The sequence below is a fragment of the Rhinoraja longicauda genome, chromosome 9 (assembly GCF_053455715.1).
Source record: "Rhinoraja longicauda isolate Sanriku21f chromosome 9, sRhiLon1.1, whole genome shotgun sequence".
NCBI lineage: Eukaryota > Metazoa > Chordata > Chondrichthyes > Rajiformes > Arhynchobatidae > Rhinoraja > Rhinoraja longicauda.
Window position 1 is genome coordinate 32,348,644 of NC_135961.1, and position 20,565 is coordinate 32,369,208.

Genomic DNA, 20,565 nt, shown 5'->3' on the forward strand with positions numbered 1-20,565 from the left:
ACTCTAATGACTAAGAGGGGTGGGAAAGGAACTCCACGGCTTAGGCTGTCAGAAGGCACTTAGTCATAGTCATGGAGTCATACAGCGTGGGACAAGATCATCCAGACCCTTCGACCTTCACCAAGTGATTGCAATGAAGATTGAATTCTTGACGATCAAGAATTGAAGGTACAAAAAAATATATTGGAGATTTGCACAGCTGGTGGCAGTTGATGAGATGTGTTTAATATATCCATACTTGCATTCCGACCGAAATGTGTAGTTAGTGGGCTGCAGCTTTAAGAAAGGCACGGTGCACGGTGCTGGGAGAGGGGTCTACGCTGTGCGATGTTTGTCTGTCCGGAGCCCTGGAGCGCGGGCGCGCGCGCTGGTTGCCGGCCGCGTGAACGCGCGCGGGGAGCGCGAGCCCCAGCCGGGAGCGCGCGCTGCAACACATCTCCTGGAGCAAGGCTGACTAGAGGGAGGCAGGGAGGGAGGGAGAGAGAGAAAGCAAACCAAAACCATATCTCCCAAGCCTTGCCCTCCTCTCAGAGCCTCGCTGCAAATCGCAAATGAATTGTGTGAGGCCGGGGTCGGGTGGAAGCGTTGCAGAGATCAGGACTTTTGGCTGTTACCGTGCAGTGCTCTGTGCTTGAGGTAAATATAAGCGACTCGTTATACAAATCTCTGGGGCGGGGGGGGGGGGGGGGGAGCGGAATCCAAGCGTTTGGCAGCGACGCCGGGCGCTGGAGTTGTTTGCATTGACCGGTTGGTTGACCGATGAGTGCACGCTGGCCGGGTCTTCAGCTCGCTGTCCGTGGTGCTGTCCGTGGTGCTGATCGGGTCTTCAGCTCGCTGTCCGTGGTGCTGACCGTCTTGCTCGCTGTCCGTGGTGCTGGCCGGGTCTTCAGCTCGCTGTCCGTGGTGCTGCCCGTGATGCTGACCGCCTTGTTCGCTGTCCGTGGTGCTGTCCGTGGGGCTGACCGCCTTGCTCGCTGTGTAAAAAGAAGCCAAGTGCCTTGTAAGGTGCTGGGAGGGAGTGACAGCTTGAATGTACCGCATGTATCACCCCAACGCCACCCATCCCACCGGACTGACGATGCACCCTGCTGCACGCACTCGCAATGCAAACGGCAGGAGTAGCACATTTGCAAATATATATATATATATATATATATATATATTATTTGGCGAGGAAACACAGGCACCGTGCAGCGAATGAACACTTGCAGTGCTGTTTTGATGATTTTTTTTGCAATCTGCTGCATTATAGTGCACTCGCTTGGTTTGTCCCTTCGCGCTTTCCATGTCTTGCCTTTGCAGTGGGCGCGCTGTCACCCTCTAAAGCGGCCGTCGTGAAATTGTAAATGGTTTAGGATCTAAGTTTACCTCAGGTCCCCTCCCCTCCCCTCCCCTCCCCTCCCCTCCCCCCGGTATTGTGGTGTCCTTTTGCAGCGACAGCATTTGATGTCTGCTGCTATTTCATTTGTAGCAAGGGCTCCTCTGAACGGGTTGCCTGCATTTTAATAATAACAATAATTTTTTTAAAAGTATGATTTAAAAATAAGATCTTTTTTTTTGTTGTTGCAGGAACCCGGGGAACATCTTGCGATGGCGCAAGGAAATAATTATGGGCAGAACGCTAGTAACAACGGGACGGCGGACGAATCGCCCAACATGCTGGTGTATAGAAAGGTAAGGCAAGTGAGCGTGTGTGAGAGAGAGAAAGAGAGAGAGAGGGAGAGACTTGTGGCGGAGGATGCAACGCCTTGCAGAAGCATTGTTTGGGTTCTGTGCAGTTGTTTGTCTGCCCTGTCTGGCAGTGGGGGTGGCTGGTTCGTGCCCCAGCTTTGGAGCCGAGGGCAGTTCAACTCCGGGGTTCCCAAGCAGATTGACCTTCTTTTATTGGAGGGGGGAGGGGGGGCGATTTGTGAGTTCCTGCGCTGTGTCCCGCAGGAGAGGGGGACGCGAACCCCACTGGGGGCTGGTTTCCCTGGCGTTGTTCTGGATTGAGAGGTGGTCGAGTTGCAGAGGCACTCTGAGTCAGAGCTGGCACCGCACTCCCATTTTGCCATATGCCCAGCAGCCAGCAGGTGTGTCACTGGAAGATGCAAGGACTGAGCTTGTCCAAGTGTTACCGCAGCGGGCCGATGGCAAATGAAGTGTCAGTGATGATGGAAGACTCTTGCTTCGTGAATTACACAACCTGGTGTGATTTTTAGAGTCCGCTTTTGCCCACACCCTTGGCTTTACTGTGGGAGCTAGATAAAACATGGCCTTGTCAATGTAGAAGCATGGAACTGCAGAAGCGGGTTAATACACAAAAGGGCACGAAGTGCTGGAGTAACTAAGCGGGCCAGGCAACGTCTCTGTAAGACATGGATTGGTGAGGTTTCGGGTCGAGACCCTTCTTTATCTTGAGTTTGAAGAAGGGTCTGGATCGGAGCCGCCACCTATCCATGTTCTCCACAGATGCTGCCTGACCCGCTGAATTACTCCAGCACTTTTATGGCTTTATCATTGTCCTGAGCGGAAAATATTCTTCCCAGTTATTTAATGGCATCCAATGTCTTTTAACATCTGATTACATTTTCGTTGATTAACCTAAAGATTTTTGAGTTGTAGCATCATTTAACATTCAGATGAACCAAATGTCCTGAATCATAATTTTAATAAGATGTATTTACGTAGCAGGCTTTATATAGAGAAAAATATATTTCAGCGATGGAGATGGGTGCAAGGAAACAAAAGCATTCAGAAGGAAAGATTAAATGACATCGTTTACAACCACTTTTAAATCCAAGTGACATGCAGCAACATAAGATGGTTCTGACATTGCTTGAAAGATCAGCTGCTGCAGGCTAGAGAACGCGGACTTTCCCAACGCTAGAAACATCACTGTTTTCTTGTATTTTCTCTTTCTTGCATTAATCCTTCATTTTTGATTGATTGAAAATGACGGAATGCAAACAGAAACGCCACCTATCCATGTTCTCCAGAGATGCTGCCTGTTCCCACTGAGTTACTCCAGCACTTTCTGCCTTTTTAAAAATGGAAGCAGGCCCTTGTCCCACCAAGTTCACGTGGACCATCGATCACCTGTTCACATTAGTTAGGTTTAGGTTATGATTGTCACGTGTACCGGGGTAAAGTTAAATGCTTTGTTTTGAATGCTATCCAATAAGATCAGATAATACTATACATAACTGCAATTAAGTCAAAATCAGGTACACAAAATAGAGTTAAGTGCATGATACAGAGTGCAGAATATAGTCCTCAACATTGTAGTGCATCAGTTCCATAGACAAAGTCTAATGTCCTTAATGGGGTAGTGGTGAATTGGACAGTGAACTTATGGAAGAACCGTCCAGAAGCCTGATAATAGAGGGGAAGAAGCTGTTTCTAAGTCTGGTACTGCACACTTAGAAGCTCCTGTACCATGTGCCAGTTGGGAGCAAGGAGAAGAAGGAATGATCAGGATGGGACAAGTCTTTGATTATGTTAACTGATTTTCTGAGGCAGTGTGAAGTGTAGATGGAGTCAGTGGTGGGAAGTCTGGTCTGTGTGATGGACTGGGCTAAATCTACATCTCTCTGCTTTATTTTACAGTTTTAGGCAGAGTTGTTCCCAAACCAAGCATTGATGCAGTCCGACAGTATGCTTTTCATAGTGCATCTTTGCAAGTATGTAAGAATCATTGGAGTTATGGCCTTCTCAGGAAGTAAAGGTGTTGGTGTGTCTTCCTGGCCATCGCATCAATGTGGTTGGTCCACAAATTATCACTTGTACCAAGGTACAGTGAAATACTTTCTTTGCATACCGTTCAGCAAGTCTATCCCTGTACATAAGCACAATCCCCTGGTTAGTACAGAATACACAGAAGAAGCCATTTACAGAGGCCAATTGACCTACAAACCTGCACATCTTTTGGATGTGGGAGAAAACCCACATGGTTACAGAGAGAACGTGCAAACTCCACACAGATAGCACCCAAGGTCAGGATCTAACCTGGTTTCTGGCACTGTGAGGCAGCAGCTCTACCAGCTGCGCCACTGTTTGACTTGTATGGCACAAGCTTATACATTCAATTTTGAGAGTAAATATCACCTGTCCTGGGAGTGTAACGTTCTTTCTAAGTTCACGGTGCTTCGTAGGGTATAGCAAATAACTACACAGGATCAAAGATAATATAGTAAATACTGGAAAAAAACAGCAGGTCAGGCAGCATACATGGAGATAGAAATAGAGTTAATGTTTTCGGTTTGTGACCTTTCAGAAATATTTTTTATCAACCTGAAATGTTAACTTTGTTATGCTCTCCAGAGTTACTGTTTTAACTTTCCAGTAGTTCCACCAGTTTTTGATTTTATCACCATGATTAAAATTTGATTCATTAAGAATTATGCTGGGGGTATTCTCAAGTACATGAAAGAAAAAAACTAATTGCAGCTATGGAAAATGCAGTTGTGCATTTTATATTAAATGATTTTCAATCATTTTTTTTGTTTTTGTTTTTGCATTGGTCTATGCATAAAATTGCTTAGAATAAATATTCAGCCAAAAATATTTGCACAAGCCTACACCTGCCTTTCCTCATCGAACTCTATCAGCATAATCCCCTATTCCCTTCATTATTCAAGCACCTTTCAAATCAATCAGCACTGTGTGTCTCATCCATTCCTTCTGTCAGCAGGTTCCTTATTCTCTGCACTCCCAATGTGACCTATTGGTACCAATCTAACATTGAAAATCTCGGGTTTTATGATTTCCTTTTTGTTACGAGTGAGTGTCGGTGCTACAGAAACTGAATTGGTTTCAAAATGGCATAAATTGTACACGCAGAGACATTTGTGGCACAAGTCTGTTGAATTGAAGCCTGCACAGCCATTTTGGAGCTCAAGTGTGTAGGTTATTAATAGAAAAAAATATAGAAGCATAGAAAAATAGGTGCAGGAGTAGGCCATTCGGCCCTTCGAGCCAAATCTTTCCTAACCTGCACTGCTGAATATGTGTTCCATCTGCAGTTGACGCCGATGTTTATAGAGGTCACCAACTATTTTCAGATCATTTGCTATTGATTTCCACTGGGTGCTGTGCAATTTTTCTGTGCTTTAAGTTTGCTAAAGGGAAAAGGTGTGGAATGTTTGATGTTGCAAGATTTTTTTCCTGCTTACATAGATTCTTCAAGAATCAGCTATTCCCAAACAGAGGTAAATTAGTTGACATTACCTGTGGAGCACAATTCATGTGAGAATCAGTAGAGGGTACATGCAGATCCAGCAAGATTTAAGAATGCAAATGGTTTGTAGCCCATTCAGCCATAACAAAATAATATAGAGCTCAATATGAGATAGAGTTCATAAATTCATGTCATTAGAGCAGAATTAGGCCATTTGACCCAACGAGTTTACTCCAACATTCAATCGTGTCTGATCTATCTCAACCCCATTCTCCTGTCTTCTCTCCAGAATCTTTGACACCCTTACTAATCAAGAGTCTGCCAATCTCCACTTTAAAAATACCCAAAGACTTGGGCTTCACAACCATCTTTGGCAATGAATTCAACAGATTCACCACCCTCTGACTAAGGAAATTCCTCCTCACCTTAATTCGAGTGCACATTGAATTGTATATGCAGTCGTGGCTTCTCAATCTAAGAACATATATGTGATAGAGGGGCTCTGTTGCAGCTTCACTAGAATGATTCCTGGATTGGGAAGATGGTTCTATGAGTAGGGAGTAATCAGATTGGATCCATATACTCCCAAATTTAGAAGAATGAAAGGTGATCTCATTGAAACCTACCTAATACTCGTAGGGCAGATGATGTGTCTCAAGACATGGGCTGAAGTATTAAAACAAGGGTTAGGCATTGAAAACAGAGATAAATAAAGATGTCTTCATGCAGAGGACAGTGTAGAGCTCATTCAAAACCAAGATTGGTAGACTCTTGGATATTAAGGGAATCAAGGAATATGGACAAATGCAGGCATGTGAAAGATCAGCTATCATCTTGTTCCATGTGGATGCAGATATATTGTCAAAGAGTAATGCAGCACAGAAACAGGCTCTTCGGCCTAACTTGCCCACGCCGACCAATATGCCCCATCTAAGCTAGTCTCTTTGGCCCATTTGGCTCATATCCCTCTAAATCCTTCCTATCTTAACAGCAGGGGAACAAACATTCTGGCAGGCAGGTTTGCTAGTGTGACACCTGTGGCTTTAAACTAAGTAGTGGGGGGGAGGGGTTAACAAATTGTGAATATGAAGATGAGGTAAAAGGGAATACAGGAGATATTGCAAAAGACTCTCGGAAGAATGGGAACAGAAGTTCTAGAGCGGAAAAGAAATTAAGGGCAGGGCCAATTGTGAACGATGTGAGAGGGGAGGTAAATACAGAAGTTAAAGTGTTGTACTTAAATGCGCGTAGTATAAAAAATAAAGTGGATGAGCTTGAGGCTCAGTTAGTCATGGGCAAGTATGATGTTGTAGGGATCACTGAGACATGGCTACAAGAGGACCAGGGCTGGGAACTGAATATTCAGGGGTACACAACGTATAGAAAAGACAGACAGGTGGGCAGAGGGGGTGGGGTTGCTCTGATGGTAAGGAATGATATTCATTCCCTTGCAAGGAGTGACATAGAATCAGGAGATGTTGAATCAGTATGGATAGAAATGAGAAATTGTAAGGGTAAAAAGACCCTAATGGGAGTTATCTATAGGCCCCCAAACAGTAGCCTCGACATAGGGTGCAAGTTGAATCAGGAGATAAAATTGGCGTGTCAAAAATGTAATGCTACGGTGGTTATGGGAGATTTCAACATGCAGGTAGACTGGGAAAATCAGGTTGGAAATGGACCCCAGGAAAGAGAGTTTGTAGAGTGCCTTCGAGATGGATTCTTAGAACAGCTTGTACTGGAGCCTACCAGGGAGAAGGCAATTCTGGATTTAGTGTTGTGTAATGATCCTGATCTGATAAGGGGACTAGAGGTAAAAGAGCCATTAGGAGGCAGTGATCACAACATGATAAGTTTTACTCTGCAAATGGAAAGGCAGAAGGGAAAATCGGAAGTGTCGGTATTACAGTATAGCAAAGGGGATTACAGAGGCATGAGGCGGGAGCTGGCCAAAATTGATTGGAAGGAGGCCCTAGCAGGGAAGACGGTAGAACAGCAATGGCAGGTATTCCTGGGAATAATGCAGAGGTTGCAGGATCAATTTATTCCAAAGAGGTGGAAAGACTCTAAGGGGAGTAAGAGACACCTGTGGCTGACAAGGGAAGTCAGGGACAGCATAAAAATTAAGGAGAGGAAGTATAACATAGCAAAGAAGAGTGGGAAGACAGAGGATTGGGACTCTTTTAAAGAGCAACAAAAGTTAACTAAAAAGGCAATACGGGGAGAAAAGATGAGGTACGAGGGTAAACTAGCCAATAATATAAAGGAGGATAGCAAAAGTTTTTTTAGGTACGTGAAGAGGAAAAAAATAGTCAAGGCAAATGTGGGTCCCTTGAAGACAGAAGCAGGGGAATTTATTATGGGGAACAAAGAAATGGCAGACGAGTTAAACCGTTACTTTGGATCTGTCTTCACTGAGGAAGATACACACAATCTCCCAAATGTTCTAGGGGCCGGAGAACCTAGGGTGATGGAGGAACTGAAGGAAATCCACATTAGGCAGGAAATGGTTTTGGGTAGACTGATGGGACTGAAGGCTGATAAATCCCCAGGGCCTGATGGTCTGCATCCCAGAGTACTTAAGGAGGTGGCTCTAGAAATAGTGGAAGCATTGGAGATCATTTTTCAATGTTCTATAGATTCAGGATCAGTTCCTGTGGATTGGAGGATAGCAAATGTTATCCCACTTTTTAAGAAAGGAGGGAGAGAGAAAACGGGTAATTATAGACCAGTTAGTCTGACATCAGTGGTGGGGAAGATGCTGGAGTCAATTATAAAAGACGAAATTGCTGAGCATTTGGATAGCAGTAACGGGATCATTCCGAGTCAGCATGGATTTACGAAGGGGAAATCATGCTTGACAAATCTACTGGAATTTTTTGAGGATGTAACTAGGAAAATTGACAAGGGAGAGTCAGTGGATGTGGTGTACCTCGACTTTCAGAAAGCCTTCGACAAGGTCCCACATAGGAGATTAGTGGGCAAAATTAGGGCACATGGTATTGGGGGTAGGGTACTGACATGGATAGAAAATTGGTTGACAGACAGAAAGCAAAGAGTGGGGATAAATGGGTCCCTTTCGGAATGGCAGGCAGTGACCAGTGGGGTACCGCAAGGTTCGGTGCTGGGACCCCAGCTATTTACGATATACATTAATGACTTAGACGAAGGGATTAAAAGTACCATTAGCAAATTTGCAGATGATACTAAGTTGGGGGGTAGTGTGAATTGTGAGGAAGATGCAATAAGGCTGCAGGGTGACTTGGACAGGTTGTGTGAGTGGGCGGATACATGGCAGATGCAGTTTAATGTAGATAAGTGTGAGGTTATTCACTTTGGAAGTAAGAATAGAAAGGCAGATTATTATCTGAATGGTGTCAAGTTAGGAGGAGGGGGAGTTCAACGAGATCTGGGTGTCCTAGTGCATCAGTCAATGAAAGGAAGCATGCAGGTTCAGCAGGCAGTGAAGAAAGCCAATGGAATGTTGGCCTTCGTAACAAGAGGAGTTGAGTATAGGAGCAAAGAGGTCCTTCTACAGTTGTACCGGGCCCTGGTGAGACCGCACCTGGAGTACTGTGTGCAGTTTTGGTCTCCAAATTTGAGGAAGGATGTTCTTGCTATGGAGGGCGTGCAGCGTAGGTTCACTAGGTTAATTCCCGGAATGGCGGGACTGTCGTATGTTGAAAGGCTGGAGCGATTGGGCTTGTATACACTGGAATTTAGAAGGATGAGGGGGGATCTTATTGAAACATATAAGATAATTAGGGATTGGACACATTAGAGGCAGATAACATGTTCCCAATGTTGGGGGAGTCCAGAACAAGGGGCCACAGTTTGAGAATAAGGGGTAGGCCATTTAGAACGGAGATGAGGAAGAACTTTTTCAGTCAGAGGGTGGTGAAGGTGTGGAATTCTCTGCCTCAGAAGGCAGTGGAGGCCAGTTCGTTGGATGCTTTCAAGAGAGAGCTGGATAGAGCTCTTAAGGATAGCGGAGTGAGGGGGTATGGGGAGAAGGCAGGAACGGGGTACTGATTGAGAGTGATCAGCCATGATCGCATTGAATGGCGGTGCTGGCTCGAAGGGCTGAATGGCCTACTCCTGCACCTATTGTCTATTGTCTATTGTCTATTGTCTATTGTCTATCCCAGCACCTGTCTAAGTTTATTTTAGATACTGTTATAGTATATGCCTCAATTACCTACTCTGGCAGCTCTTCCATATACACATCACCTTCTGAGTGAAAGGGTTGCTCTTCAGGTTCGTATTAAATCTTGGCCCTCTCAGCTTAAACGTATGTCCTCTGGTTTTTAATTCCCCTACTCTGGACAGGTACATGGATAGGAAATGTTTAGAGGGATATGAACCAAACGCCAGCATAATTCCCCTACCCTGGGTAAAAGACTGTGCTTTCACCCTATCTATCCCCTTCATGCCACAAGGTAAACACCTACTCCAGCTACTATCCCTTATATGGTTATGTGACTGTTCAATAGTGCCATTTATTTATTTATGCCATGTTTTCAATTTGTTTTAATCCTCAGTCTTATAGCATGGAACAGGCCCTTCAGCCCAACTTGCTCACTCCAGCCAACATGTCCCATCTACACTAGTCCCACCTGTCTGCATTTGGCCCATATCCCTCTTAACCTGTCCTGTCCATTTACCTATCTAAATGTTTCTTAAGCATTGCAAAAATCTCAACTACCTCCTCTGGCAGCTCAGAAACAGGCCCTTTGGCTTAGCCTGCCCATGTTGACCAACGTGCCCCTTCTACACTAATCTCACCTGCCTGTGTTTGGTTCATATCCCTCTAAACATTTCCTATCCATGTATCTGTCCAAATGTCTTTTAAATGTTGTTATAGATTCTGCCTCAACTACCTCCTCTGGCAGCTCTTTCCATATACCCACCACTCTTTGAATGAAATAGTATTTCTGTTCTAACTTTCCTTCATTTTTTTATATAACGTGATGTTTATTTCCTTTGGACTGTGGGTCCTATCTTCTTTGAGTTTGTTTAGTTTACTTAAGATTGCTCTTCATAATTTTAAATGTCATCTTCTGGTATGTCCTGACTTCTGCCTGGTGAACACTGAGACAAAATAATTACTTTATGTCCCTTTGTTTACTCTGCCACTTCCAGTAATTTTATCCTGTCCGCATTCTCATACTAATTTTACTTTTTTTATTCGTCTATTGCTGTTACTCTTTACATACTTTAAAGATACAGCACGGAAACAGGCCCTTCAGCACACCGACCAGCGATCACCCCTTACACTAACACTACCCTATACACTAGGAACAATTTAAAATTTACAGAAGCTAAATACAAACCTGTACGTGTTTGGAGTTTTGAAGAGAACTGAATTGAGGTTTGCCAACGATGAAATTGAAGATACAGCTGCATATGGAAGAGCAAAGACCCAGTTTCCGTGGGTCAAGTTTGACAAGGTTGGAAGGGATGGTGGTGCTGATTGTCGTGCTGCAGTCGACAAACAAAGGCCTGATGTGTGCGATCCTGTTGTCCAAATGATACAGCGCAGAGTGGCGATAGCATGTCATAGAGTCATATTGCGTGGAAACAGGCCCTTCGGCCCAATTTGCCGACACAGACCAACATGACCCATCTACACTAGTCCCACCTGCCTGATTTTGGCCCATATCCCTCTAAACCTGTCCTGTCCAAATGTTTTGTAACCATTGCAATAGTAACTGCCTCATCTACCTCATCTGGCAGCTCGTTCCATACACCCACCACCCTTTGTGTGAAAAAGTTACCCTTCAGGCTCCCCGTCAACTTAAACCTATGTCCTCTGGTTCTCGATTCCCCTATTCTGGGGAAGAGACTCTTCGTCTACCCAATCTATTCCTCTCATGTTTTTGTCCACCTCTATAAGATCATCCCTCATCCTCCTGTGCTCCAAGGAATAGTGTTTTAGACTGCTCAACCTCTCCCTATAGTTCAGGCCCTCGAGCCCTGGCAACATCATCGTAAATCTTCTCTGTACCATTTCCAGTTTAACAACATCTTTCCTATAAAACATGGTGCCCAGAACTGAACACAATACTTTAAATTGCGTGCATGTGCTGTCAATCTGTTGTGGTCGTAGGTGCATTGAAGTGGGTCCAGGCCATTACTGAGGCAGGTGTTGACTTGCATCATAACTAACCTATGTTCCATCTTCCTTCCACTGTTTTGTGATCCGTAGATAGACGTCATCTGCATTAGCGTGATTAATATTTTATTACCATTCAAATCGATCCCTGTGGATTGTATTTCTGATTTATTGACACCTCTGTTTTTTTTCTTCTGCTATCTTCATGAGCAAAGTTACTCCCTCTGTTCCTTTCCCTTCACTATATTTTCTAAATGAATGAGATATTGTTTAATTCTCAGTCTTGATTTTTTTGTAGACCAGCCTCAATAATCCCTAGTGTATCTGGTTCCTTCCAGCCTGTAGTTCTCTTTTTTTAATTACAGGCACTGTGTTCATTGTAAAGAAGGAAATTGAATCATTAAATGTTTATATTATACTTAATTCTAATAAGAATACTACATAGTGTGATTTGCATTTGAAGTGCTTCTGACTTAATATTTCACTTTGCGCTAACAATTCACCAGAAGAAAATACAGAGTGACTGTACAAAAACTATATTTCAACCAGCAATTGACAAGATAAAGCCCAATATTGCTGCTCAGAATACCAGGTGGATCATTCATAGGTATGTTACCCATCTGTCATTGATGTGAACCAAATGTTGAAAATAACTGAGAGGAACCAGATAATGATTTGCTTCTTTTGTTAAGACTTTATTTTAGTTTACAGCATGAAAACAGGCCCTTTGGCCCACCGGGTTTACGCCGACCATTAATAATTTGTTTGCAGTAGTTCTATGTTATCCCACTTTCGTATCCACTCTCTGCACATCAGGGGCAATTTTACAATTAACCTACAAGCCCGCACACCTTTGTGATTGGGATGAAACCAGTGCATCTGGAGGAAACCCATGAAGTAATAGGGAGATTGTGCGAACTCCACACAGACAGCACTCGAGGTTTGAATTCAAGCCGGGCTTCTGACGCTGAGCAGCCCTACTATCTGTGCCTCCCATTGTAGAATTTAATGACTCAAGTAAATAGATGTGATTTTGCAAATTTCTTGTCCATTATATTTTTCGAGACCTAGCAGCAAAAAGTAAACCAAGTGTAATGCTGCCTTCACACTTCTCAAGCAATTGAAAATATACTTAATTGGTTGCCTTTTGCTAATCCAGCTGTGCTTTGTATGGAACAAAACAGTTTTCACTTGAATAAAATAAGTGCATGGCCCACTGTATTGCCAGGGTCCTTGAGGTCCTAGTAGATGGCATCCTGACAATGTTATTGTCAAATGAATGCAGCTCCAGGCTCGTTCCAAATCATGATGGTGAGATGGCGATGTATGAGATTGGATTTATTATACATCCCAAGTACATGCAATTCAAGGCAATATAATGATGTTACCAGTATATTGGAATTTCAAGTGATAAATTGTCACGAGTTTCCTCTAAATCGGTACAATGTTTAAACTTAATAATAATAATTCACATTCAATTTAACACTTTTCATTAAAATATGTTATTAAACATGAGTGAATATAAAGAAACTGTGAAAGTTAGGGAGAGTTTCAATTGTTTTAAATTAATTTTGCAACATTTTCCTGTTGGTATACGTGCCTTTTAATCCTGAAATAATAAGACAGCTCTTGCAATTCTTCATTTTGTTTTTCTTTTCCTTTTGCTTTGTTTTGTTTCTTTTTTATTTTACTTTTGACTTTTCTTCATCCAGTTCTTCTTTTTCTTTCTCTTTTCCTTTTTGTTTTCATTTTCTGTTCATCTTCCTATGAAAGATATGTGGAAGAAATTCCTCAAGGATCGTCTTGGCTTATGTCCTCAAGCAACTTGGGTTCAAATCCAATGAAAAGCGAAGAAAAGGGTAGCCCTGAGAAATATTTCTTATCAGCAATGAAAAATAAATCATTACTACCAGAGGTTCAAAGGTGGCATGTTAATTGAAGCATAATGTCTTAATTTGGGTTCATTGGTTTGTAAATTCATGTTATAGGAGCAGAATTAGGCCATTCAGCCAATCAAGTCTACTGTGCCATTCAATCATGTCTGATCTACCTTTCCGTCTCAGCCCCATTCAGCCCCATTCTCCCCCATAACCACTGACACCCGTACTGATCAAAAATCTGTCAATCTCCACCTTAAAAATATCCACCGACTTGGCTTCCAGAGCCATCTGTAGCAATGAATTCCAGAGATTCACCACCTCTGACTAAAGAAATTCCTCCTCATCTCCTTTCTAAAGGTACTCCCTTTTATTCTGCGGCTATGACCTCTGGTCCTAGACTCTCCCCTTAGTGGAAACATCCTCTCCACATCCACTCTATCCAGGCCTTTCAATATACGGTAAGTTTCAATGAGTTCCCCCATCATCCTTCTAAACTGCAGTTAATACAGGCCCAGTGCAATAAAACGCTCATCAAATGTTAACCTAATCATCCCTAGGATCATTCTCAGGTGGTTTACAGTGCAAGCCCTTTGCTATCAAAGACTTGAAGGGTTCTGAAACCAGGTAACTTGCTCGTATTGGGCATCTGTGCATGATTCATTTGGAGTCTGTTTTATGTAACTGACAGAAAGGCCTGGGTATATTTCACTTAGATTGGCCAGTAAAATTGTATAGATTTATTTGCAAGTTGGAGACAAACAAGGTAGTGTTTTAAGCACTACCATTCAGACAGTAGCTCTAGGACTCAAGGATGAGTCACATCCCGGTCACTCCCTCTTCTCCCCTCTCCCATCAGGCAAGGGGTATAGAGGTGTGAAAACACACATCTCCAGATTTACGAACAGTTTCTTCCCAGCGATTATCAGGCAACTGAACCATTTTACCAACAACGAGAGAGCAGGCCTGAACTACTATCTACCTCATTCAAGACCCTTGGACTATCTAAGATCGACTTTACTGGACTTTATCTTGCACTAAACCTATTTACGTTATTCCCTTAATCCTGTATCTGTACACTACAGATGGTTCAATTGTAATCGTGTATTGTCTTTGTGCTGACTGGTTTGCAGCTGACAAAAGCTTTTCACTGTACCTTAGTACACATGACGATAAACTAAACTCAAACGCAAACTCAGATTTAATTTCTTAGTTTAGTTGCCATTTCTATTAGCATTTCCCATAATTGATTCTGGACAGGAAGCTGCATAAGTAATTGATATATTTAGGTTGGCTGCAAATGTTAAAAAATAAAAGTACACCCCATTTGATAGAAAAAAGGTTCAGTGAGTAAAAGTCAGCTGTAAGCATGTCACTTACATAAGGTTTAGAGGTGACATTCAAATCATCCTGTCCAGATGCACTTACTGGCACTGAGGGTAATTTCATCCAAAATGAAGAGAGCGCTTCTTGTGATTATGCGACATCTCAGGAAGATTATTCCCGCCATCTGATGAAGCTTAGCTGAATGGTAAAATATACATCCACAGCAGACCATAATGGCAGGGTCAAAGAATCATGGATCGAGGCCCTTTGGCCCAACTTGCCCACTCTAACCAACATATCCCATCTAGATTTGTCCCACCTGCCTGCATTTGGCCTATATCCTTCTAAACCAGTCCTATCCATGTACCTATTTAAAAGTTTCTTAAACGTTGTGATAGTACCTGCCGGAACTACTTCCTCTGGCAGCTCGTTCCATTCACCCACCACCCTTTGTGTGAAAAAATTACCCCTCAGGTACCTAATAAATCTTTCCCCATCACCTTAAACCTATGTCTTCTGGTTCTCGATTCCCCTAACTCTGGGCAAAAGACTGTGAATTTACCCGATCTATTCCTCTCATGATTTTGTACACCTTTATGGATCACTCCTCATCCTCCTGCGCTCCAGGGAATAGAGTCCTAACCTGCTCAACCTTTCCCTAAAGCTCAGTCACACTCACTCTCACTCGCTGGTCATATAGGTTTCTGAGCATATTTCAACATGCTTGAATTTCAGGCTCTGTAATGAGTAGCTATCCAAGGAGACTGATCGTCAACAAACCTGACCACTTTATTTCCACCTCTGACATTGACCTTGGCTATAAACGTATAGTCAGCAACAAAGTACTCCTGAATTGCTACATTGTAAGTAGAAGGTTATTGTGGCATTGTGCTAATTTCACTAATTTACCTCATCTATTAATTACTTGCATATTCAATAGTTAAGACTTCACAACTATGATTGTAAGATAAATAAAGACTTTTTAGCTGATAATTTAGCTGTCAGATTTATTCTTCGATAATTGCAAGGATAGGTTAATCCAGTCACTCAGTAGCTTTTGTAGATCCGATAGGGAGATTAGTAGTGTAAATGCTAAGGAAATTAAATTGATTGACATAAAACCACAGTGATCCAAACCTAGCAATAAATTAACTCCTCTGCATAGACTGACATATCCTCAGCAGTTCTGAGGTGAGGAGCTATGAAGGAGGAGTTCAAGATTCATTTTGACTTCCTCAGTGAATATATTTGTTCATGATGTCTAGTTCTGTTTTCAATAGTTAAGAGTGTTTAATTATCATGCACCAGGAACAGAACAATGAAATTCTTCCTTGCTGCACTTTTTACAGGCACAGTAATACAATGACTCAATAAATAAATATACCACAAATTGTAATGCAATAAATGATCAATGAAGTAGATACAAGGACCTGCAGATGCCGGTTTACAAACAAAAAACACAACATGCTATAGTAACTCAGAGGGTCAGGCAGCATCTCTGGAGAGCAAAGATAGGCATGTTCTCCAGAGATGATGCTTGAGCCGCTGAGGTACTCCAGCAAATTATCAGTTATCCAGGTAACTAGAACATAATAGAGCAAACCAAAGTATGTAGTGTGACCATTCTACAAAGTCTTTAATATTTTGGTGGGTAGGATTGCTGTTAGGATTGTGTAGGGTGGTTCAAGATCCTGATGGTTGATTGGAGGAAGCTATTTTTGAACCTAGATGTAATTGTTCTGAGGCTGCTGTACTTTGTTGCACAGTTGTGCTGGGCCTACCAACAGGAGTCACTCAACGGCCACAGACATGATTCACACTGGGGTTGCGAGCAGGAGGCCAGATATGCCCTCATCTCCAGATAGAGACAAGCGCTGGAGCAGCCCAATAGGTCTGGCAGCATCTCTGGAGAACATGGATAAGTTTCAAGGTTTCAACATCAGTTTATTGGCATATGTACCAATTAAGGTACAGTGAAATTTAAGTTACCATACAGCCATACTAAGTGAAAAGCAACAAGACACACAACCACATAAAAGTTAACATAAACATCCATCACAGTGGATTCCACATTCCTCACTGTGATGGAAGGCAATAAAGTTCAATCTTCCTCTTGTTCTCCCACAGTCGGGGCAGTCAAACCATCCGCAGTTGGGGCGATCAAAGCCCCCGTAGCTGACGATCGAAGCACCCGTCGGGGTGCTCGAAACTACCGCGTCGGGGCGGTTGAAACACTCTCCGCGGCATGGTGCTTCCGAGTTGGCTTCTTACCAGAGACTGCGTGCTTCACGATGTTAAAGTCCACAGGTCCCGCAGTTAGAGCTTCAATCCCTGGCAAAGGGATCGCGATGTTAATCCCTCAGACTCGCAGACTCCCGTGGCTTGGAGTGCCGGGTCAGTCTCCAGGAAAGGCCACCAACTCCATGTTGTTAGGCCGCAGTGCGGACGGAGATAAGATATGGAAAAAAAATTGCATCTCCATCGAGGTAAGAGATTGAAAAAACGTTTCCCCCAACCCCCGCATAAAACAAACCACGGGGGAGGCCATTTAAAACTGAGGTGAGAGAGAACTTTTACACAGTGTTGTGAATTTGTGGAATTCTCTGCCACAGAGGGCAGTGGAGTCCAAATCACTGGATGGATTTAAGAGAGAGTTAGATAGAGCTCTAGGGGCTAGTGGAATCGAGGGGTATGGAGAGAAGGCAGGCACGGGTTATTGATTGTGGATGATCAGCCATGATCACAATGAATGGCGGTGCTGGCTCGAAGGGCCGAATGGCCTCCTCCCACATCTATTTTCTATGTTTTTATATCCATGAAAACTGAAACATACATTTTAACATATACTAAAAATAACAATGACGTTTTGGGTTGAGACCCTTCAGACTGAAAGTAAGTTGGGGTGGGGGAAAGAATTTAAGGCAAGAAAAAAACAGAACAAATCAGGGCCAGCCACAGATGACTTCAGGCAAGGTGGTTCCCTGGTAGACCACTTGCTGGTGAAGGAAGTTGTGGTCATCTCCTGTGACTCTGCTCCGTTTCACACCAAGCAATTTCAATCTGTCACCACCTGTGAAAACATAGCAACATAGCTTCACCTTTCATAGTTTAATCCGTATAATCAATGAGTGGACACAATTTCCATTCATATTTATCGGCTACAATACTGGCCAAAATAGTACAACGATTGGCTTTTATAAAGGTCTTTACTCCCTTCCATAATTTCTTCACAAGTTGAGGAAAAATCCATCCAATTTCCTTATATCACAGAGAGTTACACGTCCTTGAAAGTACCCCAACATGCTTAAGACATGGGGTGATCCTAATGAACAGTCAGCATCCAATTTCACAGTCATTGGCATGTCTTGATCCCTGATGTGTTGTCCATTATCTTACATATATTTCCTGCACTAGTTCAACACCAACCTGTTAAAATGAAATACAGAGAACCCTTGTTATAACGGTCCGGATGGTGAGGAATGGTGTCCATTATTGCTGATTGTCCGCTATAACGAGCAAGGGATGTGCTCCAACCACCTAGCAGTCACTTCGTGAAACAAGTTGTTTTCAAAAACAAAGTTCTTTTTACCAGCTAAAAATGCATTTTTGTTACTGCAAACTGAAAATACTGAAAGCTGTTTGTTGCATTGTTTAATAATCATTGCACAAGTGTCGATCAAAGCAATTACTTGTCAATTTCCAATGCCTCCCACAGTGTAATCAGCAGCCAGTGTTCTTAAAAAGACAGTGGTGTCTGATTACTGTGGGAACACCCCGTCTGCAATAACTGAAACTCATTATAAAGAGGTCCGTAATAACGAGGGGAGAGTGCATCTCTGAAAACCATGAGGAAATCTAAATTTAAATGAATACTGGATGCTTGCACACCCTTACTTAAAACCTGATTTGGTTTTATCAATTTGTCAAGTGATGTGTTAAATCTGCTCATTAATTCCTATATTCTTCAGTGTAGATATACCCTGCACAGTGTATGGCAATTCTTGTGTGTCCAAAGTTAATTGATGCAATAAGCTGACATTGATCTGATTGACTCTTGTTCGGTGTTGTTTGGTGGATTGGATGATTGAAGTCTGAAGAAACAAGACATATTGGCAATTTAACAATTTATTCATTTAATAAACAGGAGCCTCAGTAGCTTGTGGAAGAACCATACACAGCCACAACAGCCTGGCACCTCCTCCTCATGCTGGTCACCAGCCTGGTCACACACTGTTGTGGGATGGCATCCCATTCTTCAACCAGCATTTGTCGCAAGTCAGCCAACGTGGTTGTGTTGGTCACTCTGGCACGAACAGCACGCCCAAGCTGATCCCACAAGTGTTCAATGGGGTTGAGGTCAGGACTGCTGGCAGGCCATTCCATCCTCTCCACTCCCAAATTCTGGAGGTAGTCTCTGAGAAACCCTGCTCTGTGGGGGCGAGCATTGTCATCTTGGAGGATAGAGTTCGGTCCCAGACTGTGGAGATATGGGATTGCCACTGGTTGCAGAATCTCATCTCGATATCTCTCTGCATTGAGATTGCCTCCAATGATGACAAGCCTCGTTTCTCCAGTGAGGGAGATGCCGCCCCACACCATCACACTGCCTCCACCAAAAGATGTTACTCTATCGGTGCAGCAATCAGCATAGCGTTCTCCGCGTCTTCTCCACACTTTGACCCTATGATCCAACTGCCGTAGGCAGAATCTGGACTCATCGCTGAACATAACGTTCCTCCACATGTTCAGGTTCCAGTGCACGTGTTGCCGACACCAGCGCAAACGGGCCTGACGGTGAAGGGCAGTCATGGCAGGCCGCCTGGCAGCCCTATGAGACCGGAGATCGGCTGCGTGCAGTCTGTTCCGAATTGTCTGGGCAGAGAGCCGTCGGCCATATCGTCCTGCAAACCTTGACTGCAAATCTGTAGAAGACAGCCTACGGTTCCTAAGTGCTGACAGGGTGAGGAAACGGTCTTCTTCGGGTGTCGTCTTCTTGGGACGCCCACTTCGCGGCCTGTCTTTGACATCCCCCGTTATATGGAACTTGGCCTTCACTTTGGAGATGGTACTAGGGCTCACTCCAAATAATGCCGCAACTTGGTTTTGCGGAACACCAGCTTGAAGTTGCCCTATCGCACGGGCCCTATCCAGATCAGTCAAACGTGGCATGCCGATTCTTGGAGCAGACACCTACTGACCACTGTAGCAGGGCCCATGCTCACAGATGCTGCCAATCAGGTGCCAATCAGGCACCTGATTGTCAGCACCTGGGGGTACCAGAAGCTCAAAACAAGAGTCAATAGCAACAGCAGAATAAGCTGTTTGGCATTGGCAGAGAAGATTTGGCAAATTTTTCATGGGCGCAACCCATATACTCAGCTCTGCTGCTCATCCCACAAATGCATGTTCCTTACAAATGTGGCACCATTTAAAAGGGAAATAAACAGGCTTTCCAACGGTATAAGATTTATTGCCAAGAAGCATTGTTACAACAAAGAAATAATCTACCAAACACAAATTTCCTTACTTTTTGTGCTATGTTTATTAATAATAAGAGGGGAATATGTTTGTTTCTTGAATTATGAGCTGGCAATTTATTAGTGCTCCTAATGAATAAAATGGCTTTAACATAATGTTTGCATTTTAAGTTATTGCTGGTTGAACCTGACTACAGATTTTGAAGATTAAATTGTTTAAGTAGGAGCATAAATGCAAGTCTATGATCTGATCGGTATTCTGTTCTGCATCAGGGTTGTCTATTAGTCACAGACAGACCTATGGGACACTGACTTAGCAGCATATGCTGAATTTGGTTGAAAATGCTCTGTAGTATGGGGCATAATATACATCACATTTATCATTACTTCATCAATATTTGTCACCATTATGTCCATTCCACTCACTGCATAACATTGCTGTGGCCCAGTATTTTTAGCCATGCTACATTACATTTTAATATAGCCGCCAGGCAAATAATGCATACGCAGCAATAAAAAGAACACACACGCACAGATGGTGGAATCACAGTATGATGACAACATGGAAGGGGGACATTTGGCCCATTAGGTCTGTGATGGCTCTATGTAAGA

At 43.3% G+C, this 20,565-nt stretch overlaps 1 protein-coding gene across 2 annotated transcripts in view; it reads left to right on the forward strand.

Annotated features, from left to right (window-relative positions):
* The first annotated feature begins 426 nt into the window (after positions 1 to 426).
* Positions 427 to 20,565, forward strand: part of rgs7b (regulator of G protein signaling 7b) — a 298,641-nt gene continuing 278,502 nt past the window's right edge. For both annotated transcript variants that reach the window (XM_078405059.1, XM_078405060.1), the window contains exons 1-2: positions 427 to 636; positions 1,570 to 1,674. In XM_078405059.1, the coding sequence (XP_078261185.1) occupies positions 1,591 to 1,674 (84 nt within the window). In that variant the 5' untranslated portion in view covers positions 427 to 636; positions 1,570 to 1,590. The remainder of the gene's footprint in view (positions 637 to 1,569; positions 1,675 to 20,565) is intronic.